Source organism: Lytechinus pictus, chromosome 10 (genome assembly GCF_037042905.1).
Source record: "Lytechinus pictus isolate F3 Inbred chromosome 10, Lp3.0, whole genome shotgun sequence".
Lineage (NCBI taxonomy): Eukaryota > Metazoa > Echinodermata > Echinoidea > Temnopleuroida > Toxopneustidae > Lytechinus > Lytechinus pictus.
Window position 1 is genome coordinate 32,442,359 of NC_087254.1, and position 26,324 is coordinate 32,468,682.

A 26,324-nucleotide genomic window follows, 5' to 3' on the forward strand; every position below is an offset into this window, starting at 1 on the left:
ACCTAATGAGTTCAGAATTCCTTTCCATAAAGTAAAAACTTGGGTGGCAAGGATTTGACATGAGACAGAGAGAGAGAAAAGCATGCATCATGCAAGGCCTGATGTCGCATGACAAGCGTGCCTCAAAGCTTATAACTATTATTGGTCGTTGTAGATAGTGATATTTGTCGTCATTGCAGCATCCGAAACAAACACTAACGATGATGCAGGGAAAGGGATGTATGGATAGGGCAGTAATGACGTAGAACAAACTACACTCCCACTTCTAAACGAGGGGAGAAGGGGGCTTGTGGGATACCCTGAAAGCTGATCTGTAAATCTGTCATTGCCCAATTTAACTTCATTAATCACTCGGTCTTCATGTTTCCTCTATATTTCTCTGAGTTCATGTTTGAGAGGTGAACGGGAAGGAAGGGAAATAGGAGAGAACATCAGCAAAGGAAAATAAATGATGGAGATATTAGAAATTGAAAGAAGAAAATACAGAGGAGAGTTAAAGTGAAAAAAAAAATCCTACGAATTTTTAAATACTTGCTGGAGACTGAGAGACTGGGGGTGACAGAAATAGGAGATACAACACTCTCAGAAGAAAAAATTAGGTTGGTAAAAAACATCAACCTAATAACTGTTGGCTAAAAGAAAATTGCATGTAACACGAATGGAGATTTATCTTAACCTAGAGTTTGTAGGTTCAAATATTGACCAACCAAGGTTGGTTAAAAAAATTTCTGACAGTGAAGGGAGAGCAAATGGATAGGGAAATCAATCACATAAGGAAAGGAACAGTAGAATATACTGGAGACAGGACGCAGTGACACAACATGACAGAAAGAAAAGGGATGGAACAAAAACAGAAAAAAAGAAGAGATATACAGGGGGAATCCAAAGGAAACAAAATTCAAAGGGGGAAAAACCAATGATATAATGGCAGTAAAAACTTTTGTTTTTCGAAGAGACTGCCATCGTGCAAGTTACTCTAATCAATATGCTTTATGAAAATGATATTGATGATTTTAAACTGAATTGATCTAATTGAATGATAAGAGCACAGAACAGAAGAACACATGTAGTAGACCTACTTTCTAGTGAAATGTATGGCTTATAATGATCAGTCTCATCGGTTCTCTTTCCCTTGATAAAAGCTTTTATCTCATGTGATAAAAAGAATGGATAATGCTTGTATCCAATGAACCAATATGCATCTAATAGCCGACTACAAAGAGGCTTTGAATCTTTTTCACGCTCCCGCAATCAGATAAGCCGGTAACATGAGTCAAGCAGATGAGCTTTAGAGCTTGAATATTCATACCACATTGTAACATTGTATTCGGCGCAAATTCAACATCTTTTAGCTGTCTTTTAGAGCATTTCCGTATTGTAAGATTAGTGGGGAGATAACACGAGTCAAAGCACAAAATCCAAGGTGTTTGAATAGAATCCCTTTTCCATAAAACGTCGCAATATCAGCACTGTTTAGCCTACAAAATAGTTTGTCTCAATAAAAGCAAAATAATGCTCCCAGAACAATCTGTGCAAAGTCTGACAAAATGCTGACTGGAAAAAATAATAACGTAGTAAGAAAATAACAAGTCTCTCATCTAATTTCTACCATTTTTCTATGGATATGACTCTACAATATTTTGTTCCACTTTAGCTGACAATATACACAGTAAAAATACTGTTTAAGATTTTATACAACACTGTTTACTATATGAACCTTACAGTATTTGTTTAACCGTTTAAACAATCATGCTTAATTTATTGAAGATAAGATATTGAAAATTATACTTTGTTGCTTTGTTTCATACAGTGGGTCAGTGGTTGGTGTCGTGTCGTGGGTGCTCAAGCATGCAGACAGGGTATATTTATGTATATTTATTTTATTGATATATTTATACTACATGTATGTATTATTTTGATGTATTGTATTTATAGTTTGTGAATGATTATTATTTTTTTATGCACTTTTTGTTAAGAAAGGAGTCCGAGGACAATTTTTGTGTTTTTTATACATGACAATAAAATGAATTGAATTGAATTGAATTGAAGATTTAAACACATTTTAAACTGTTTAAACAATCACTGTAAGGTTCATATAGTAAACAGCATTGTATAATTTTTTTTTACTGTGTACCCCCACTAGGGTATGGAGGTAGACCATATATGTTACAAATATTCATCAGGTTTAGGGCAGACTACCCCCTTTAATTTCTAAAACCTTCCCATTTGTATAGCAGTTATAGAATAAGGAGCGTGTTGATCATTTGCATTCCTTTTATTTATCATAATCACATTTGCCATAAAAGAGCCCATCATCCGTGATGATAACTCTACTCTAGTCTGCATACATTTCAAATGTCATTATGCCCCTGCTATGGAATACTTTATGATGGGACCTTTCTCATGGCTAGGGATTTTCCTTCTGTTAGTAATATTACTCTTCTCTTCTGTACACACTTTTTCCTCTATCATACATGTATCTATACTTCTTTATGTTCCAAAAATGTTCTAAAATCAATTCACCTATAGGTCAAAATCTTACTCTTCTCCATGCCATTTTCCTACTGTAGTAGTAGTATTCAGTATAATGTTCCGTTTATTTGTTGTGGGTGTGTTCTTTTCATATTTCTGAAACTGCCACTGGCTTTTCCTTCTCTTTTGTAATCTTCAGCATTTTTTAAAAGATGAATCATTCTTTGGTGACATTGTTAAATTCAATATTCGATTTCATTTAAAGTGCATTTGATTTGTGCACTGAAGCTGATGTGACCTTATTATACACACAAAGGAACTTCAAAAGGAAGAATCAGGTTTTGCTCATAAATCAACTGAAATGAATATAATGCAAATATAATGTCAGCAGGAGATCATTATCAATCTGTATATACATTTTCATCGAAAAGGACTTAACAATGGTTATGAGCAATTTGGGGAATATACAAGCACAATATCAAAGTGTGGGGCTTGCTATTCCATTTGAAGCATTGCGGATACAGCTAAATCGCTATCATGATAATGCTCATCTACAGTTAAATAAATAGGCCCTTAATATTTAAATCTGTTTTCTGAAAGATTTCATGTACATTTATGATATGAAGTATGGTTCCACTTTAACAAAATATTGAGGATTTTGGCCTCTTTGACTACCAAGTTTGATAACGGTAAAATAAACATGCTTTGGAAATGGTCGTTGTACCGTTAAAATTCACTGGGCTCCTGGTATACATTGATTGAATTCATTTTCTTTTCCTCTTTCTCTTATCTCTCACAAACAAAAATAACTTGCTTGGAAGCATGGGAGGATGGGTATATTTTTTCCATGCTTGGAGGGGGGAATTTAGGTAGGGTATTAAGTTGAAATGTTCCATTAATTATCAAATATCAGACCACATATACATGTATATATCATTAATGATGTCCTGAAACCCCTCAAACATTTCATGATAAAGATTTGTCTATGTGCACGGAGTTCTGTTCTGTTCTCCAACAAATGTAGGAGTGAATTTATACCACCGTAATACTAGAATGGCACGTGGGCGAAGTCGATGACACAGATCATCTTCCCAAGTGTCCCATTCTGGAACGGTTGTTGAGTAACATGGTAGACAACAAGGGACACACATTAGTTGGTTTCAAACCGCCTCGATCACAAGAATCCCTGTTAAATTACGAGAACTTTTTCAGGCTAAAAATATACCTGATAATCATCCCTGCTTTTCTTCATACTGCCCTGTAACATACCCTTCGGGGAAAGTTCCCGAAGTTACGAGCATGTGCAGTATGGTCTGATGATAAGCAGGCAAGGGGCGAGATTCAAATCACTAGCTCAGCAGCCTCCGTAATTTGCTTTCACACTGCCAAAATACCTGCGACCTTGGAAAAATCCCCACGAAAGCTCATAGTTTTGACAAGTACCTACTATTTAGTGGGTAGTTTTGACAAGTACCTACGATTTAGTGGGTATTTTCTTTGGGGGATATCACACGTAATTTGCTTTCAGACTGCCAAAATCACCTGGTGGGTGTTTCATAAAGCTGTTCGTAAAGTTACGCACAACTTTACGAACGACTGGAACATGTTCTTATGTCCTAAATGAATGACATAGGGATGTATCATCTAGCACAAGAAGGGGTCACCAGTCGTGCGTAAAGTCATTCATATCTTACGAACAGCTTTATGAAACACCCACCTGGTATATTCTGATCAGGGCAAATTTCCTGATCAGAAAATACCTGTAACTGACGAACTTCGAGGCGGTCTGAAACAAGCTATCAATGCCTCCTTCTATAATCGCAGCAGACAAAGCGGCAATGAGGGAGGATGACTTGAAATCAGGGACGTGAGAGGGAGAAATCAAGGGATGGTAGAGCAAGGTCGCCCCATACATGTACAAGGGGAGATACGGGGAAAGGATACTGAATTTCTTAATGAAAAGGGATGGTTTTAATCATCTCATATGACATTAATTAGCGAGATAACACAATATAATGTATCCGGGCAGATAGGGTATCAAAGTGGAGATTCGAAACAGATGACAGAATGGAGAGGTAGCTGGTGTTTTATGATCCCATCTCATCTCATCCGAGTGCTGTATTTGAATGTGAGCATGAGACTGAGAAGGGACTCGGGGAGTGGAAGGTAAAGCCAACTATTCACTATGATCATGTTTCTTATAATTGAAATATGGAAACTAATACTCATCACATCTCTTTTTTTATTCAATAAAAGACTGGAGTACGTCCATGTAATATGGGACGATTGATATCTTTATTGTCAGAATTCTATTGATAGAAACTAGCCTCAGCAGCAAAGTACAGATAAAGAATAAAAGCTTATCCACATGTTACTATATTAGGAAAATAATTAATAAAATGATCGAATCCAATCTACCCATACAAAGAAATGAATAAAAACTTAAACAAGGTGAAACAAAGTAATGAAGAGGCTACCGAAGAATGGGTTTTGAGAGCAAGCACAGGTGTGTCATGCATTCTCTATTCAAACCATGGATCGGATCCATGTTCAAACTCAAGTGTCTGAAGAACAGATTGAAACTGAAATACATCACTCGATACATCACTTAAAAATTTAATTTGGTTCAATAGAACTCTAGGAGCACACACATTTTAGAAACTAAATTGCAAAATTAAGTTTTAAAACTACAGGCTGAAACATGACTACAAACTGTCAAGTTATCAGAGGAGATAAAGGTTTCCCCTTTTTAATGAATGATCAAATAAATTCAATATGTAAATCTAACATTTTAACCATGTCTTTATATTTCGCCATTGATTTTCAAGTTCTTAGCATGCAGGGATAACGGATCAAGAAAATTACCAATCAATTAATTACGTACATGTATGTTCATTCATGTGTATTGTACGATATGGAACCTTATGAGATAATATCAACAGTAAATATATTTGTTTTGAAGAAGATGTGTAAAACAGCAAACATCGATGCATAAACAGAGAATTATTTTTGCATCAAAATTCCAGCCAGGTCAGTCTGGCAGGCTCCCTCGCTTGGCCTATGACGGTTAATGGTGAAGACAGAGAAGGGATGATTTGTTTTCAGTCATGCAACATACCAAGGTGAAAGCGAACACTCTCTCAAGTTCAGACCTACTCCATTCAACACGGTGCCTTGAAGGCCACACATATACTGTACATCAAGGTATTATAGGTAGGCTATTAATACCTCACTGGTAAAATGCTTTGACCTATCATGCAAGTAGATAGTGATGGGCAGAAATAAATGTACAAGGGTGTAAAGGACTTGAATAGAAACTCCTTGGCAAAGAAAAAGCTGGGTTTAGGTAGGGAAATTGAATTAAATTTCAGCACAGATTTTTCTTTATAAAATTCTCTTAATATTGCTTAATATTGTTTACAGAAGAGATTTCATATGGCATAGTCTGACTCTGATATAACCCATACAAAGAACTTATGACAGGTGAATCTTTCAAGTCAGCTATTGTGCAATAAGAAAGATGAAATGGAGTGTGTTGTGTAATAACCGGGGATATGCAGAATGGCTTTATTCTGTTCAGAGATCCTTTTATCAAAGCTTTAAATTCAGTTGAATTTTCAAGAGTCTGGGAGGATCTAGTTATTCAGGTATAACAATGTATGATCTAGGAAACATAACAATAAACAAATGAGATTTGCAAAGTTTAATGGGGAATCTCTTTTCAAAGCCCCAACTGAACATTTCCAAGAATACCATGATATAATGGTTTCTTTCAATGAAGAGTTGTCCTTTCTTAGGAAGTAGGTCCATTCTGTAATGTCTAAACATTCAAAGCAAAAGTGCTGAGATTCTGGAAAAAAATCTTAATTAAGATAATTCTTTGAATTCATTTGTTGAAACATAATCAATGAAAGCAACTTCCAAATATGATTATTTTGAAAGAGGCCACAGAAAACTGATGTTTAGGAAGAGACCACAAAGACCTGAATAAAATGATGGAATCTCAATATTTCTTTTTACCTATGAGCACCCCTTCCTTCAATTTTTAAATCGAATTGAAAGGGTGATCTTTTTTCGTTCCTAACACTACACAGATAATTTCAATACAGTTAAAAGTATCAGGTTTGAAGAAAAAATGCACTGAAATAGGGATTGCATTGTTTATGAATCAGTTATGTAGGACCTATCAATCGATGTAAAAATCCTAGACTAAAAATATTAATTTTTAAATCTCCTCAGAACTTAACATTTGGGCATATGCACACATACCTGGTCTGAAGAAACATCAAAACAACATCTGAACTTTAAATCATCTCTTAAAGAAAATGAAGGCTTATATAGGCATATGTGCATGTATGACAATCAATCAAGTAGTGCTGTGCACACCTAAAGTACCCGGCACTTCTACTAATCACCGACATGCCCCCTTGCTCAAAAGCAATCAATATCCAATCAAAATCTTGAAAATGAAAAAAAATCATCACTATAGTTATCTAAGCTTTGGTATTTTTCTCAAAAAGCTGACCGAAATGATTGCCAATCTGAACCCTTTTGCTTTAACAACCCTCATTGGTGTTGTTTGAATAAAAAGCTAATTTCGAGGTAAAAGGGAAGGTCACAGCAACAAAAATTGGACCCACGATTCATCATTTTTTTTCCATCTCATACCTATACATGATGATACATCCCAAGTTATATAGGATGGTACTAGGACAAGCTCCAACTGAGCGTGAAGCCAATATCGCACGCATGGCATTCATTATTATCAAAACCAAGTGCCTGTGTAGGGTCAGTCGGGTCTAAAATTGAATCATCCCCCACAAAATATGCTTTCAGGCTTGACTAGGTGCTGGAAGACATGTTCATTGACGATACAATATATTTCTTCTTTGGAGCCACATTGGGGATCAACATTGGATTGTTTTGGTAGCAGGGTTGACTTGGTTTCCAAAGTGGTATCCTTGGTACAAGTAGATTTATTTGACAATAAATACACAATGAGGGATTGGAGGGGTGAGGTTACAAGCTTTTATCCTCAAAGTTTGCTTAAGGTTGGCACATGAAAATGAGCCTGGTGTGTTGTCCTCAAGAAAAGGTCATATCCACAAGTGACAGGATTTCACACTTTGAATCTAACAACTGCACTTCCGCAAACAGTTTTATTAACACATCATATTTCATAAGCTACAAAGCATTCCTATTCTATTTTCTTTTACAAATCCCAGAAGGCAAATACAATGAAATGGAACAAGATTTTTCTATGGTTAAATATGATGTGTTATAAAACTGTGTTTGCGGAAGTTCACAAGAGAATTTCTAAGACATAGTTTCATGTATGTCTACTGCAAGCACTACAGATCTAAAAAATAGTGTTTTTCTATTTTAAATCTTATATTTGGCTTTCACTTAAAGACTAGAAAATTCTTTTGCATTCATTGCAAATTTCAAAATCAAATGAATAAGGCCAACATCCCTACATTATAAAATGTCATTATGGGTGAAGATTCACAAGGTTAATAGCTTTTTTTTTTTGGGGGGGGGGGGAAGAATGACACAGTACATCACCCCTCCCCCAAAAAACAATAGGGTTGCTACTTGAATCACCGTTAGTGTATGCCAATATGAAGATTTTAAAAATAGCAATTACATGACTTCATTCATGGTTGTTTAACTTGAAGGGTAGGCCTACTGGCCTAGTGATAATGATTAGGTAATTATATGATTTGAGCAACTAGCAAGAAACATGCTTCAACATATAGCATATTCTCAGGTTTATTGCTCTCTTTTATGCTTTTCACACTGCATTTCCTTAACCCCATACTATCCTTAACCCCGGACTAACCTTAACCCCATACTATCTTTTTTTCGATTCACACTGTCTTTCTTAACCCCATACTATTTGCTTAGCCGGGGTTAACGCCTTAACCCCGGGCAATCACACAGCTCATTAATATTGATGATTTTACCATACAGACCGCGATTAACGTGCAATTTCGACTTCTGTGATTGGCTAATGCTTAGCCCCACTTTTCCTTAGCCCGGTTTTGATTCACACTGCATCTCTTAGCACCGCAGTTGTGGTGCTAGCACCGCAATATGCAGGCTAACCCTGCTTTTTTGCAGGGCCAGATAGTACCGTACTATTTACCGTGCTAGCCCACTTTGCTAAAACGTAGTGTGAAAACGAAGTGGGCTAAGCTTCACCCCGGGAAATTGGTGGGGCTAAGACCCCCCCTTAGCCCCACCAATTTAGGACAAAAAGTGCAGTGTGGAAAGCATATAAGAGTTCCAGTAGTTCCCTACTGGGCATACGACCAATTTCACTACACGTGGATACTTGCTTACATATCTTACCCCACCTATCATCCTTAGCTGAAACAACTGGCCCAGCAGGATGACAATTTCTCTTGCCCCTATGACCTTGCCTGAACGAAAGGATGCTGCGACAACTATATCTCCTTCTCTTGTATCTCTGCGACCTCATATTCTCAACAAAACAGGTTCTTTCAGATTTATGAGAATTCAGTTATTTCATTTCCTATTTAGTTATTGAATGAAATTATTTACATACCTGTACTTTCTATTAGGCCTACCCATTTATTCATTATCAAATTTTCAATTCTTTCTTATTCATAAATCATCAATCTACTTGTATTTATATGTAGTATCTTAAATTATCAGTATACTTTAAGGCCATCGCACACCTTACGACTGTTCGCGATCCGATTTCGGAACATATCGCATTTTGCTCATTTTCTGAAAATGTGAATGGAACATATCATTTTATTTGAGGTTAAAATTAATTGAAAGAATACTAATATAACCATTTTGAAAGATTGCAAGCCTTTATTTTGGAGTAAAGGCCAAATTATTTTCAAATCGTAGCCAATCATACGACTGCTATGACGTCATTACGACTAGATATTAAATTCGCTTTTATTCTAATAAGGATGAGAGCATAGTCACAGATTTGAACATAGGAATTCGTACGATGATTTAGAACATTACACAGTAAGATAATCTAAGTCTCAATATTAGCATCAAATTATACCACATTTTATTCTGAAATCGGGTCGCAGACCAATCGTAAGGTGTGCGGTCGCCTTAAGTGATATAAGATATTTGGTTTTTTTTTACTAACTTTCTTCCTTTTTCCATCTATTTTTCTAAATAATTTTTTGTAATTAATCTTTTAATCTTTCTTTCTTTCTTGGGAGTCGGGAATTAAATCATCATGACTATTAGAAAATGTCAAAAGAATAAGAAAAAAATTAAACTTGATCAAAAGGTCCCCATTTTGTCCATGACCATGGATTCTGATATGACCTTCAGAATTAATCCAGATATAGATCTTCATATTTCAATTTGTCAAATTTGTGAAAATGGTGACAGCAGTGGATTGCAAAATGCTATTAAGTTTCAAGGATCACTCAGTAAACAGATATGAATGCAGTAATTTGAACTTGGACAAATATATGTAGCTGAATTTTTCATAATCATATCTTTAGTTGAGCCTAACAAACTCTGGTGACAGAGGTCAAGAGTTTACGACAGCGTGACCTAATCGCTGCTGCTCCAGGAGTTACTACTGATCATCCACCAACATGACAAGCCATATGTTTCTGGACCCTCAGTAGCAGATTCCCAAAGCCAATATCAATTCATGACCATGAAGTTTAGGGGTACACAAAAGAAGAAGAGCTGCACGGCTGACAGTATTATTAGGGTCTAAACACAGCAGTAGCAGAGCCTGGAGTTTTGTGATACAAGCTCACCTGCCTCCTACCTTCAACCTATATGCATTTTTGACAGGTGACTGGAGAAAAGTAAGAGGCAAAATTTTCTTATAAATTAAGACCTAGTATATGATGGAAGTATTTTTCTCACTTTTTATTTGGCACAGAAAAATGTGGCAAAATTGCAATTTGTGATGCATCACTGTCGGCCCTATGTGTTTTCTTCACTGAGATTTACAACTTGGGAGGCCGGAGCACAGATTCCTACCTCTCAATGTATTATGCAGGCAATTACCAGCCAGCTATGGATGGAATAGAAAAGATAACCAGAGGAGAATGGGCCCAAAGAACTCAATCATCAAACACAAACCCTTTCTATGCTTCTTTTAACAAATTAAATTGATACACCAATCTAAATGAATGCAAGATCCCTCCCCCCTCCCCTGGATCCTGCAGCCCCCCTCCCCCATAGTTTCAGAACAGCTAGTCAAGATTCTCTCTCAGGATACCTAAAGAACATGTCCCAGCTCACCACAGGGGTAGCTAGCAGGGGCAGGATAACTAGCCCAGCAGGTGGACACACGTGGGCACCATTAGGGATCATCAATGATGGAGGAAGATACGTGACTGATCACCATGAAGCATCTTCAAGTCATTCATTCATAAAGATTTTTCTTACAATGTATGATGATGTAGAGTGGGTTATGAAGTATTAAGGTACGGAGGTCCATTATTCTACATATTCCAACAGACTTATCTAGGCTAATTACTACTGAGCAAGAACTGATTCATTCACATAGGAAATACATAAGTTTCATATCAACGTTCATTAAATCATAAACAAACACATCAGGAAACGATAATCATCAACATAATTCAGTACAATGCATGCTTCTTATTCCTCTATCTTTCTGTACTATTCACCATTACATTTCATGAAATGTTGCTGACATCTATATATTTCCATTTTAATGTTTAGCTTAAAACTTTTCTTTGTAACATCCCCTGGGGATGTGAATACCTTTTCTAAACTATTGCCTTCTAGCTGATATATTAATTTCAATCCATTTTCACATGTATAAAATCTTGTCTTTAGTTGGAGATAACCATATCTTGAGGAATATCAACACAATCTCATAATGGTAAGGTAGGCCTTTCTTTTGAAATATCTTCTGTTGTTTTATCTTCCTGTACCCCAAAGCAAAGAAACATTCTTGGTAAACCATCTTTCCTTCAAAATCCACGCTCTTAAATAGCCAATACAGTGGACTGTTTGTCTATTCCTCATTACTGTCATATTTCTGCATCAAACCAGAAACCAGCAATCACCCACTCTTCTTTGTTTGCGGTGTCCAAAGGCAAAAAAGGACTCTGTAAATTCCAAATCAACCCGATATGAAACAAAACTCTCATATTTCTCAAGCAATAGTGACAAAATAATGCCATAAACTTGCCAGCCTGTCCATAAAACCTGGGGAGAAGTGGCAATATTTATAACCATTGAAAATCCCACTCACAAAGCATACCCCTTTCAGATAGTATGATAATCATTATCATCCTGGTCTCACAAAATAGAAGTGGATATGATTTTATTAATTGAAGAACAAAAACAAAGGTATCCTGTTGCTTTCAACTACATGTATTGTGGGTGTATATACCAATAATTCAATTTAAAAAGCCTGTGCATGCTTTCTGTCAATTTATTATAATTTCATTGAGAAAAAGAAAAGAGTTTAAGACTATTTGAAATATAATTTTCTAAAATATTTATGCCAAATTTTCTGTTAGTTTGAGATAAGATCTTGCAAGCATTAGAAGTAAGGGAACCCAAAATGTCTAATGGGTAGATTTGCACACAATCACGTATACGATTTAATGGTAAGTTTTCTACAAGTATTGCATCATTTGCAGAACCTGAAATGACCTATCATCAAGTCAAAGCTTGACAGTTATTTGTGCAGTTAAGTCTCATGTACCACCATATTGCACCAAACCAACGGTGGGGTGTGAAATGGGTCATATCTGGACTGACCCTAGTTTACTGCCCTCGAGGGTGAGAACGATATAGGGTCAAACCAGGGTCAGGATTGTCAATGTTGATTCATTGGTATGGAGGAGTATTTGCAGAAAACATTCTTGTCAACAACTCAGGGAAATTCTTGGTCTAATGATCAACATTACACCAAGTTAGTTTGCAGCAAAAGATTATACACTATAATCATTCATCTTTTTTTCAAGGGGAGGTTAATATCCTTTTAATTACCTCGACCCAGGTGAGGTAAATGGGTACCCGGCAGGATTAATTCCTTGAATGCTTGAGCGCCTAGGCAGCCCAGCTAAAGCCGGGGTAATAATAGCAGGGCCCGCTGGGAGAACAGTTTTCGGAACTGAAGCGGCTACCCTGGGTAAATATACCGCTATTATTATTATTATTATTAATATTTGAGAATATAAAATTCATAATGTGAAAAAAATGATTAGGAATTATGATCAGTGTTTTGCAGTATGGCAAGAGTGCTCTAAAAAAAAGGGTTACAAGGAAAACGTTTGCAAATTATCCCTAATCTTAAAGGAGAATGAAACCCTTGAAACCAGCTGAATCCATATCAAAGAGAAAATCAAAGAAACATATTGTTGAAAGTTTGAGAAAGATTGAATGAATAATAAGAAAGTTATGAGCATTTGAAAATTGAGATCACTAATGCCATGTAGATCCTCCCATTGGCAATGCAACCAAGATCTGTGATGTCACACACGTACAACTCCCTCATTACTTTACTGTAGTACTTATTTCACTTATATTCTCACTTTTATAGAGTCTATCACAAGGTGAGGTGTTCTCTTTATATGAGAGGACAAGTACAGATGTTTCACAACATTATATCAATGATGAATCATTTGTCATATGATTAGAATGAGCAAAAAGAGATGTTTTAAGGTACATTTTCAGTGTCCAAAAGGGGAGAGTTGTCCAGTTTTGGACACTGAAAATATACCCCAAAACATCTCTTTTTGCTCATTCTAATCATATGACAAACGATTCATCAATGATATAATGTTGTGAAACCTCTGTACTTGTCCTCTCATAAAGAGAACACCTCACCTTGTGATAGACTCTATAAAAGTGAGAATATAAGTGAAATAAGTACTAAAGTAATGAGGGAGTTGTACGTGTGTGACATCACAGATCTTGGTCGCATTGCCAATGGGAGGATCTACATGGCATTAGTGATCTCAATATTCAAATGCTCATAACTTTCTTATTATTCATTCAATCTTCCTCAAACTTTCAACAATATGTTTCTTTGATTTTTCTCTTTTATATGGATTCAGCTGGTTTCAAGGGTTTCATTCTCCTTTAAGGTGGAAACTTCATTTTTTAAGCTACCATTAGGCCCTACTGCATTTGAAATCTGGATCTTGATGTATGAATCTTGTTCTTGAAAGGGTTGGAAGGACATATTTCCAATTAGTATAATTAGCCCTATTTTGTATTATGTTTACATATCAATACAATGATACTTTATTCTTGATTCATTCAATTGATTAATTTATCAAGCAAGATTGCTTGGAAGTACAGCACACCAAATTAAAACAATAAATCAGAATACCAACCAACCATTAATCACTTTTAAAATGTATTTTTCCTGTTCAGTCATCAAACGATGCAAATAGAAGCAAACTGGGCAACAGATAAACATCCTGACTTGATTGTGTGAACTGTGTACATTTAAATATTAATTGGTTTCAAACCACAATTCATGATCACAAATAAATTTGACAGCATTAATTCAATTTACGTCAACAAAAAAGTCAGTATTATTCATTAAAAAGTCCCACAGTCATTCTGCTGAATGGTAAATAATGTTGAGTAGATAATCAATTTTTTAAACTTTCATGAGCAGGAAAAATTTCTGATTTAATCTGTGAAAGCTCAACATTTGTAGCAAAAGGAATATTGATCTGAAAATGACAATGTAGAGTCAGGATGTCTGCTTAGAAAATAAAAAGATTTTTGTGTCATGTGAGATCATCATCATCATCTGATATTCAATTCGTGACTTCTGGCAAATTTCACTGTATTTCTGAGTGGGCGCAAAGAATTATCTTGATTATACTTTAGGAAATTTTGATCTACCAGTACATTAGAGGACACTGAAGCCTGCCTTCTCAGCATGAATGGTGATTTTGCGGGCAATGAAAATATGAAATATATGTGATTATGTTTGTTGTACATCTATGCCATGCTGTGTCCACTGTAACAAGGATACTCATATGTCTGGCCTATCCTTGCCTTTTTTGTTTATGATTATATTCATATTGATGAGGGGAAAGTCATCTTAATTTGCTACTTGCTGTATAGCTAAATAATTGTTTAAGCCTTGCAAGTCAGCTAAATTAAAACCAGACACTCTAAAGATATTCAATGGACTTTCCAGCTATCAGACATTTTGAATTTGCAGTTGCTACACACTTGCGTTGGGATCTCATCCTGCAGGCAATTTATATAATATATTTTTCAATTTATTTTTATTTCATTTTATCATTATTATTTATTCATTATCATTATTTTTGGGGAGGGGCTCATTTTCACAAGTAATTTCAAATTTGGAGTTGCACTTTAACATAGATCTATAAAAGGAAAGTTATAACATAATTTCATATCTCATAAACTCCTATGTGTAATGCAAAGTAGGCCTATACAAGATATTTTTCACACCTCTGTGGCCTCCACATGCGCAATACAGGTCTGCACTACAAGTCTGTAGAAAGGAGTTGTGACCTTGGGTCAACCAAAGCTATAAAATATAGTTTGATTTATATCTTTAGTCATATCAGCATTCCAAAACAAAATATTGTCAGTTCTCTCACACCCCCCTCCCCTAAAAAAATACACAGGGCCTATGTAAGATGTAATTCCATTCAATACACATATCATTATGACTAAGGAATTCATGTTTGACTTTTAAAAGGGTTAGTATTTCAAAAATAATCTTGGAATAAATATAGAACCTGTATCATTCAGATGCGAAAAGCGGTTAAAAAATATCCTAGCATGGAGAGTTTTGAAGCAATGAACATTAAAAATATGACTTGATGTAGTGTATTTACTGTATTTCAATATTCATCAAGATATGTCTTCATAAAACATCTATCACCAGTTTTACCAAAATATGCAAGCATCTCATTGGCACTGAAAATATGGTCTGTATACCTCTGTCACCATAGCAACATCAGATAGATCATGAGACTAGGCTGCAAACAAGATCTAAACTCTAACCTCTGAACATGATAGGGACATAGTTCAAAGTCAAGGGTCAAGTTGTGATTGGATCATCAAGTTCAAGGTGGTATATCCAATCAGAATTCCACCCTAAAAATGCTTAAATGGAAATAATTCAGTAAAAAATACTGCTTCTATAAAGGAGATGTTCAATTATAGAGACAGTTAACTCCCAATGTTAAATCAGAAGGTGAAGGTACGATGTAGTCTAGTGATACCAATAACAAACAATAAACAATATAATATAGGGCTGTTTGATGGTGAAATATTTTGAAAGACAACAAAAAATGTTCTATATTCTATCCTATCTGCTGGAAGGGAAACAATATATTTATAAATACAAATAATCCAGTCAAAGAGATGCTAATTAGTTTATTTATACATGTATAGGAAAACATATACTGGTGAGTGCTATACACCCTACAGTATCAAAATATTAATTTAGCATTTTTCATTAGTTTATGCCATCAGCCAAAAGCGTAATTCATCAGCATTCACTTAAGGAAAAAGGGACACATTCTGTAGCCTTGCGGCATGAACAGATGGACCAGAGTGAAGCCTGCAGACACGCCTCATGATTTGATTCTTGAGCCTTTGATTATTAAATAAAGTCCCCTTTATTTGGTGCCTTGGAGGATTCTGAGGATTCAGATTCCCCTTTTTTTTAAGGTACAAAAGCAGCATTACTAGTAGGATGTATATTGGAATAATTGATGAGTGTAAAATGCATTCTGCACGAAATTTGAAAATTATATTCAGTTATTTTACCAACTTAAAATGTTTAAAATAAACAAGAGCTTGACTAAAGATTTAGTCCCTTTTAGTCCCAATAGAATAGTAAACATGTTATACAAATCAGTAAGAAGATGTAAAGCTTATAAATTTCCGGGGGGGGGGGGGGGTGAATTTCTTCATCTGGTTCAATATCAAAGTGTGAGAGGACAGAATATGATCTATTATTTTGAGGCCTAAACAAGTTCTAATAATTTATCTGTATTTTCATTTTTACTGGGTGAGTAATATAAAAATACCTACTGTTTCACTTAAATATTGACAATATTATTTTTTCTTCAAATAATAACTTACTAAAGACATGACAGAACTCATCTACACCGTTGATACCTACAAGCATTTTCCTTTTTTTCTAAAACATAGGAACTAGTCTCTAAGGGAGTGTGAATTTCAATATATTGGGGCAAGTCATATAATACATGCAGCTTGTCTAATCTCATGTTTCTCTGTCACATATGCTTAGGAATGATTTATTACAAGTCCTCTGATAACAAACACTTGATTTTGTAACATTTGCCATTAAAATTCTCCACCTCTGATACTCCATGAACTTTCACATAAAGCCAATTTTCATGTCATATTAAAACTGCTGCTAACTAGGGCGTGAACAGTTTTGAATTCCGTCATTTGGGACTAAGTATACTATGGACAGAGAATACACCCCTTTATCATTGAGTCATGTTATGATCATACTAAGTGTCATCATATTGAAGAATGGAATTTAATAACCGCTTTGTATAATACAATCTATGCAAAGAGTTTAGAATGTTTGTGGATAAGATCATATTTATTCTATAAAAAGGGCTTTAAAAACTGTTTCATATATTCTCATTGTTCATATTCTATGTATATATAAGCAGGGGAGGGGTACAAGGACATTAACTGTAGGTTTGTATATAGATTGTGAATACGTAGAAGAAGTTTGTATTTTTAAAGCCCTAATCTAACAATATTTCTTTTTCTCTATCTTTTGGCTTGTTAGTCCATGTTGTCAGTGTTCCTGTCTTTGAGAACCTTCTCCTCTCTCCACCCCCCCCCCTCACCTTGCATGATAATGACAGTCTTTCTACCTGCCTTCGCTTGAATGAAATTGTATGTCTGTTGAAACATTGAACATTTATACATCAGAGCACATGTGTTCTGTCTGATTTCTCTTCATCTGGCAGACTGAATACATCTCTACACAAACCATGCTTGTTCATGTCTAACATAATCAAAACTTCCTTCCTTCCTAGTAATACTTCATAGTAACATGTCACTGTATTGGCCAGTAACATTTCATCACAGTGTCAAAGTCTGGTGGTCCGACTCTGAACACTAGAAAAGTTTTGCAAAGTCAGTTGAGCTCAGACCACAACTCTGATCCCATCAGTCAGATTTAAATCATGCATGAATTTGGGACGGTTGCCATGGGAGCCATGAGGTCATATTCGAAGAGGGATTACACATGAAAATGAAACTGACGTCATGTTCATCGTCATAACTTCTTAATGTCTAGAACAAGAGATACTTGAAATGATCTGTATAAGTAGAGGGAGTATACACTTTCATGATTGGCTGCTCCTATTTATTGTATCGTCAAGTAGTTATGGGTTTCAACTACTTGAAACCATTTTAAGTATTATAGGAAGATAGAGGGAAATAAACGAGTGACAAAGATCTTATGTTGAATGGGAAAACATTGCTGTGAAAGTGCCATTGAATCAATTCTGTTCCCAAACTGCAATAAAATATGGAGGGAAATAGAATGATCAATATTTTTCAATTTACTGTTGTAAGTGATGGGAAAAACTTGAAATAATTACTTTCACTCTTAACATGCTTAAATAAATAAAGCAAGTGCAAGTGGTGAATATACTCGCTGCTAAGAGATCTAACTGAACATCTGTTACGATTTCCATATTCATAAATTTTTAAATATTACTGTTCAAGTTAAAGAAGAAGTAAAAATTATATCAATTTCAAAGTACTTCGGATTTCAAGGATATACTTCCTGTGATATTTCTCATGGATACATCATGGTAGAAAAGCATTGAAGTCCTATACATTTGACCAACTGATTGAAAAAAGGTCTTTCCCTGTTAATTTTTTTTTGGGGGGAAATAAAACCTAATCAGTAATATTCATTTACAAAATTCTAAACTTTTCTCCCAATACTGATTTTTAATCTGTGTATAAAAAAATCCCATTGTAAAAATTGTACCAGCAAACCACACTATCAATCTTCCAAGAAGAAAAAAAAAAAAATCGTTTTTTTAACAGAACTCATCACTGCAAATTTATCTCATCAAACTTCAATCAAAACCACAAACTCCATAATTACACTTGAACATCTTCAACTGGAATATATTGAAAGCCAAATAAAAAAAAAACTCCTCCAAAGAAAAGAGGAAATGAAGTTATTATGGTATCTCTCAGGAGTGATTAGATTCTAAAACAACACCCTACATGTTTATCAGGATGATGATGTGGAAAGAAAACACAACCGCCCATTAACATTACTTCATTGCATTACAGAAGCGATCATGTATTGGTTTCCTTAGGGGAGACATGAAGATGAGACACTTTTCTGTTGAGAGTGACAGAGAATTATTTACATCATAGATAGTACAATGTCTAAATGAAATCATCTAGTTGCTAGAGCATGAAATGATGGGTTGAATACACTCTCAGACTCAGTAGAGTTTACACTGAATTTGTTTTACACTCTTCTGGAGTTTACAATGATCTCTTTCTCACTAATCTAGTATACAAATGTATAGTTTAAAACTTAGTTAGAATATACATGCTGGTCTCTAGAAGTACATCTTCCCAACTTTAAGACTAATCAGATTTGCTTGATAATTAAACTTACGTGTACTTTTCTTTGCATCAAACTATAAGCTGGTGTGATGCATTTGTTCACCTCACTATTCCCATAAACAGTAACAAACATACATCTATGCTTTTCTAGATTACTGAAAAAAAGTCATCAAAATAAGCACAGCAAACACGGCAACTCTATTTCTAAAATTCCTAAATGTCTATTTCCATGGAAGAAATTTTCCTCATTCTTCTAAAACGCTAATGATAACAACAAAAACCACAACAAACATGACAAATAAAAAAAATGATAACATCAAGCTTGAATTCATAACTTCAATATCACACATGGGCTTGATAACAAACCTGGGTCTAGAAAGCAAGCAGGGTGGTATATGCAAAAAAGAAAAAGGGAACAAATAATTGGGTGAATACATGTAAAAACATGCAATGTAGCAAATTCATGTCATATTTGTAATTCATTCTGAAACAAAGTTGTAGGCCTATATATGCAAACTAAATATTGGATGCCTCTAGTTCAAAGCGAAGTGCTTGGGTTACATAATTGGGAAAGGAAGCACAAGATGCATTAAAATTGATCTGCTTGGTGAAGGCGTGGTATACTTTGCCTGGTTAAAGAGGGAAAGGCATTAATAATCTAAAACTAGAAATGCATTGTAAATACTAATATAAGCATAATAATGGTAAGCAATGACCTACTTGCATTTGAGGTATAGATACAATAAAATGCAACAAAAAATTCATTAAAGGTCAAGTCCACCCCAGAAAATGTTGATTGGAATCAAAAGAGAAAAATCAAACAATCATAACGCTGAAAATTTCATCAAAATCGGATGTAAAATAAGAAGTTAAGATATTTTAAACTTTCGCTTAGTTTTCACAAAACAGTGATATGCACAACTCCATGGCATGCAAATGAGAGTCGGTGATGTTCCTCACTCACTTTTTCTTTTGTTTTATTGTTTGAATTACACAATATTTCAATTTTTGCAGATTTGACAATAAGGACCAACTTGACAGAACTATAAAATCTTAAAACAATGGTAAAAGCACTTGTTCAGGGAGAAATGAAACATTGTTTCACATGACAATGATGAAAAATAGGAATATTTCATATTTCATATAATAAAATACAAAGGAAATAGTGAGTCGATGATGTCATCAGTCCCCTCATTTGCATACCGACCAGGAAGTACATATAAGTGTTTTGTGAAATTAAGCAAAACTTTAAAAGGTCATAACTTTCTTATTTTACACCCGATTTTGACGAAACTTTCGGTGTTATGCTTGTTGGATTTTTCTCTTTTTATTTAAATAATCTTTTTGTTGGGGTGGGCTTGTCCTTCAAAAATATTGGCAAGAACACATGATATGCTTGAAAATAGTAGGATTGTTTAAAAAGGGTTTTATCATTGGAGGTGACGTAATGTTCTGGAATGGGGGACAGTATATTTTTTTGGCTGAACAGAAGCTGAATAATAGTAGGAAATAGGTACATTAAAAATCGCAACTCTAATATGTGGAGATTAAACAAGGCCATTAGGAAAGAACATGTAAACTATACAAAAAACAAATATACACTGATCAGACACAATAACATGAAAAAAAAAATGACAATAGCACATGCTCGTCACACAGACACACCATTCATAAGCATACAAAATAAACATGACCAAGAGCAATACATCATTGGCCCCTATCGTACCCTTACAAATTTTGTTGTGCAGTCTTGTAAAATGCACCCGCGGAAAGCAGTCCCCCGCAACTAAAATTACCCCGTGAAAAGCCTGAAAGAGCGATTGAGTGGCAAAAGTCAATTTCAGCAGCGGGACATTCCATTTGGGAAAACATACGGTTTACCCATCATCTGCCGCCGAGTTTGGAGTATGTGCTGGAAGAGATATGGGGATGCTTGCCTTGAGCATGTGAATGTGTGACTTTGCGTTGATATTTTAATGCTGTAAACAGATTCTTGATCTACAGAGTCTTGTACTCTGAAATCAGTGAGCCGAGCCGAAGCAGACGAACAGAAGTAAAAGTGAAATGCTTTGGGGGGGGGGGGGGTACTTGGAAGATATAAACACTCAACCATACAACTAGTGTGTTTGGTTGTTTTGGTCTATAACTGAAGTGCAATCATGCAGCATCACCTACCCAGCATTGGACAAATTGAAATACAGCATCTGCTACAAAGATTTCAGGAAAACAGGACTGCCTCCCCCCTCCCCACCCCCTGAACATGACCTCTTTTCATTTACTCAAAAAAGGGAAAAACATAATGGAAATGATTTCATTAAAGCACAGGCTTTTTTTGGAAAGTAAGTAACAATGTAAATTGCGATTTTAATGATGAGAATATACCAATAATATTCTCCTTCTCCGATTTCACAATTAGGAATGGAGAATTGCCATCAAGAAATCTTTTTAAAAGGCAGGAAACTTGTGGTTTGATTTAAGATGTCTTTGCAACTTCACTTGACCCCTCAAATTGTATTTGACAATAATTGATCGGCAAGTCTTTGCCACTGTAATGATAACAGAATAACTCCGTCATAAACCAAATGCAACAACTCTCACAATGTTTGCTTCCCCATGGCAATGCACTGTCCAAACAAAATCGATATCGTCACAACCCCAAACGTATCAGATATCTTCTCCTACTCTTCCACAGTAATTAAAACTTTCCTTCTCCCAGCCCACTCCTTCCCTTTGCCAACCCCTTCCTTACACATTACATCCTTTTTTTTCATGAGCCTCTATCTCCACGCTTTATTCCTTAATTATTTTTTTTGCAGGGAGGACAAGATTAAAAACAACCTTCTCTTGCATGAAAACAGAACTTAATACTTCACCAACCACCTTATATCAAGCTCCAATTTCGACCTGCCCCTCCCAAACGGACCTGTTATCGCCAGGGTGTGGATACAGCGTTGGTTGGCATGCTATCACACTCGTGGAGCTGTTTTCCTAACCCCAAAATGTGTTTGTGGGACTACACCTGTCTCCATGGGGATATATTATAAAAAGGGATGTTTTTTATGATGTTTTTGATGATGAAAATCTTCCGCTGTGCTGCTATGGCAAGGGTTATCAATGTTTTGCACATGAATAGGAAGCCACATGATGTTATCACTGACCTTTGACCTGAAAATTTGACACTATCACTGCTAAAATTTGATAAAAACTGCATCTTCATAGGCAAAGGGTTTGTTTTATTCTAAAATTGTAAAATAAAATTCTAAATCACTTATTAAAAAGGAACTAGAGTAAGAAAGCTTTACTGTGTAACCTGTACTAATTTTTTTTTTTAAGGTGTGTTTTCTTACATTGTTTTCATAAAAATAATGTGACGAAATATATCTTTCCACATTCCAAAATTCACGCGCTGTGGCATTAAATAATCCTTCATAAAATCATGCTTGATTTTCTGTATAATTTTAATTAATCATCAATTAATCATCAAACATTCTTTGAATTCCCTATCTATAAATGTGACTCATTTTAAATAACTATCTGCATAAGGAACAGCTATTATTAGGACTTATTCAGCTCATACAGTTTACACACTTCAACAGTGATGAAGCTAATGTTTGAGAAATCTTATATGCATAGAATTTTGTTCAAGAATGGCTTTATATTTCCCTTTATTCATAATAGAAGAAACATGACCCACTATCACTTTCACAAAATCTGATCAAAAATAACTTTAGAGGTTCTGATTTCAAGACATTCAAAACGCCCACTTGATTGAAGTTCAAAATTCTAGAAAACTTGAACCCCACCTACTCAATTTCATGCATGGCCTTTTAAAGAGATTCCGATTCAATCTAACAAATGGACCTGTATATACATCGGGATCACATTACATAAACGGACTGTCTCGATTCAGCAATGTCTCCCATTCGGCGATGGCGGTACAAATCTGACTAATCGTGAAAATATACAAACTGCCAGGGTTTTACATGAAAAGCTCCTGTTCAGAGCGGTGAGTCAGAGGTTTGGACTGAGTAAGGTGTAAATCACTGCTCCAACAGCTGTTTCTTGGATAGTTGTAGTAAAATCCCATTTAATTAAGTGAAATCCTTTTATATTAAATTTGATATCAGAGGGGACTGCCCTGATAAGAATCGTCTTGGCTTTCATAGGTTACATTTGATGTTTTATGTTTCATTAATTGCAAGAAATTACTTGATAATACTGGCACCATAATTGTTACAACCATAGATCAATTACAGAAATGTATTTGCCTAGAAAGTGAGAAAGATTGCATGCATAGGGTTTGGAAGTGTTTTTTTTATACTTATGTGAAGGAGAACATTTTGCATCTTTGTTACTCTTCAGTGAATCTATCCTCATTTTTCTCCCTTATCTTCTCTTATCCCACCTTTTCATTTAATGAAATCTCTTTATCCAACTCCCACTCTCTCATTTATTTTGGATCTTTTTACTCTATCTCTCTGCCTCTAATTTTACCATCTCATCTTTCTTAATTTCTCTATCTTTCTTTCTTTCTGCCTTCATTCTCCCTGTGCTTGAGTGTGTCTCTCCTTGTCAGAGCTGCCAACTTTGATATTTTCTTTTTAGGGAGAGTTTACTGAGGAAGGAGGGAGATCTTTCTCCATTACACACAATCCTATGAAAGAAATCAATGCATGAATCAGGGAGACTTTGAAATCTTGAGTTTTTCACTCGAAAATCAGTCAATTTTCAGGGAGACTTGGCAGCGCTGCTCTTATACTCATCGATTTCTTCATAAACTCCTCCGTACAATCCCTCTGTCTCCTCCTATCTTTCATTCATCCTCCCCGGTGCCTCCTCCACTCACGTTCAGTGATGGACTGGTGACCAAGTATTCCGTTCAAACTGTGTGACAGCCGTCATTAGCGCTATGTAATCTGTGCAGCCTAAAACATGTCAACGGTCTGGGCACACATGTCTAGCTAGACAAGGCCTGCTGGATTCCTGTCCTAATATTTATAGCCTGTACCCACTGCCATTTCAAACTTTTCCATTGTACAGAATATAATTGGGGGACTATTGCTTCAAATCATATTGAATGGTTAATGTTTTGGTTTCAATTACTGGAGCCAACAATTGTTCAGCTTCTCTAAATTGAGAAAGGTATTAAAGGAGGTTCGGTAATGAGTGCTAAACACCCCCCCCCCCCGAATAATCCCTCATTAAAACCACAACACTTACATACAAAATTACATCCTCTGATATTACATGACAATATGACAAATAATTGGGGAATTCTCTTTTTGAGAGTAGTTTCAACTAATTTTCATATGCTTTATAAAATCATTTTTGAAATTGAAATGTAGACTTCTCTTATTGAAGTTGAAAAGATAATGCCATTTTATCACAAGGATGGGGGAAAACACCGGGATATCCCAAATTCATAGCAATGTGAACAGGGCTGTTACACAAATGGATCTGTTTACACATGAAGAGATGTTCCTCACGGAGGGGAATATAATTTGTTTGTCTTGCATGAAGAAAAACCAACAGTGTCCCTAAGCTATAGGTCGTTATCATCATCAATCTAGCCTATCCCTGGATATCTTTTTAGGCCTGTTGGACATATCCTAATTCAAAACTAACTTCTAGCTCTACTTCTACTGATATGTGAGATCTCTGTGTTGTGATGACCTCATTAAGCCTAAGAAATGACGCATCTGGAACTAGTTTGATATTCACCGAAGTATTGATTATAAATGTAATGTGTCTGGGCTAATTTGCTCTTATCCAAATATATTGATTTCCAAGCACTGTGATTATTCACACTCATACGCAGATACAACAGCATACAGACATGCATACAAGAACGGATACAGACAAAGCTTTATCACACCTCACAAAACAGGGCAAAGGTACAAAACAATAACAGAGAATACGGACAAACACAAAACAAAAGAGAGAAACATGTGAAAGGATTAATAAGTAGATTTGAGGAGGTTTTGTAAATGCATGATTTTCTAGATAGGTCTGACTTACTGTACATGGTGAGGTTTGCAGAGGCCTCTACTGCTGGCAAATCAGAGCCTTGCAGGTCACCTAAGCATCTGTATGTTCCTGCATGAGCCTCGGAAGGGTTGAAGATTTTCAGGATGGCCCCAGTAGGGCCTAATGCTACACCATCCTTCTGCCACGAGATCTGGAGAGAGCTCAAAGGGCTGTAGAGAAAGATACGACAAACGGACATGGTATGATAATGTTTAGTCTCTGTAACATTGTTCTATGCAAGTCTTGCGGTTGAGTTGCCCAGTGATTGCCCACAAGTCATCCGCAACAAAGTTTTGAAAATGTTTAAAAAAACTTTTCTGTGTGCAAATCAGACTTGCGTGCGCTTCTGCGGGGCAACTGCATGTGAGATGAGTGCGAGATACTGTCAATGCGGGCAACCTGTGGGTGACCTGCGGGTAGCAAAAATAGTTACCCACAAGTCGCACATAAGGCTTGCACGGAACAACGTGACGGCCAATAATATGAAAAACAGAAAGGATGTGTATACATATAGGACCTTGATTCATGATACTCAATAGTAACAATGGCCCTATCTAGAAGCCCAGCTTACGGTAACTTAACATACATGTACCACTTTTGCCTATTGGAACTAGAAACTCACAAAATAATACACATCAATTACACAGAGCTAGCATTTGTCTGGCACAGTATTCCTTCGAATGCATAGAGAGAAATCTATTTCCACATAATTATAATGAAGACTCTTTTCCATCACATTAAAAATTTGAATTGAATTGCATGGTTTGAGTGCGGGGAGTCTTGAACATGTAGTTAAATGAGACAACTTGGAAGACAAATCACTTTGTCCATACTTATTCACCCATCAATGTTTCATGATTGTATTCCAGCGGGAATTTTTTCCAATTTACAATGGATCTATGATGGATATAGCAAGATATCCATTGCGAGGATACCCTAATTTGAGCACTCCTCCAAATCACCATGACTATTGACTACTATAATGGAAATTGCCTGAAATTCAATTTCTATCTTTGATAGATGGAGCAATCATCTCCCACGCTACCTTAATCAATGTTCATGCCTTAAAGATAAATTCCAGTAGTTGCAGTAAACACTGATTTCATGAGAAAGTCTGTAAAACCAGGCTTAATTTTCAGTATATCATCGAGGATCTAGATCTGGTACAGTTACATAAACTGAACTTTGTGAAATCTTGAAATCTACGCTGA

At 35.6% G+C, this 26,324-nt stretch overlaps 1 protein-coding gene across 1 annotated transcript in view; it reads right to left on the minus strand.

Moving 5' to 3' along the window:
• The window catches only part of LOC129270507 (protein sidekick-2-like), a 76,427-nt gene that overhangs the window by 36,025 nt on the left and 14,078 nt on the right, over positions 1–26,324 (minus strand). The window contains exon 6 of the mRNA XM_064106097.1: positions 25,105–25,283. Within this exon, the coding sequence (XP_063962167.1) occupies positions 25,105–25,283 (179 nt within the window). The remainder of the gene's footprint in view (positions 1–25,104; positions 25,284–26,324) is intronic.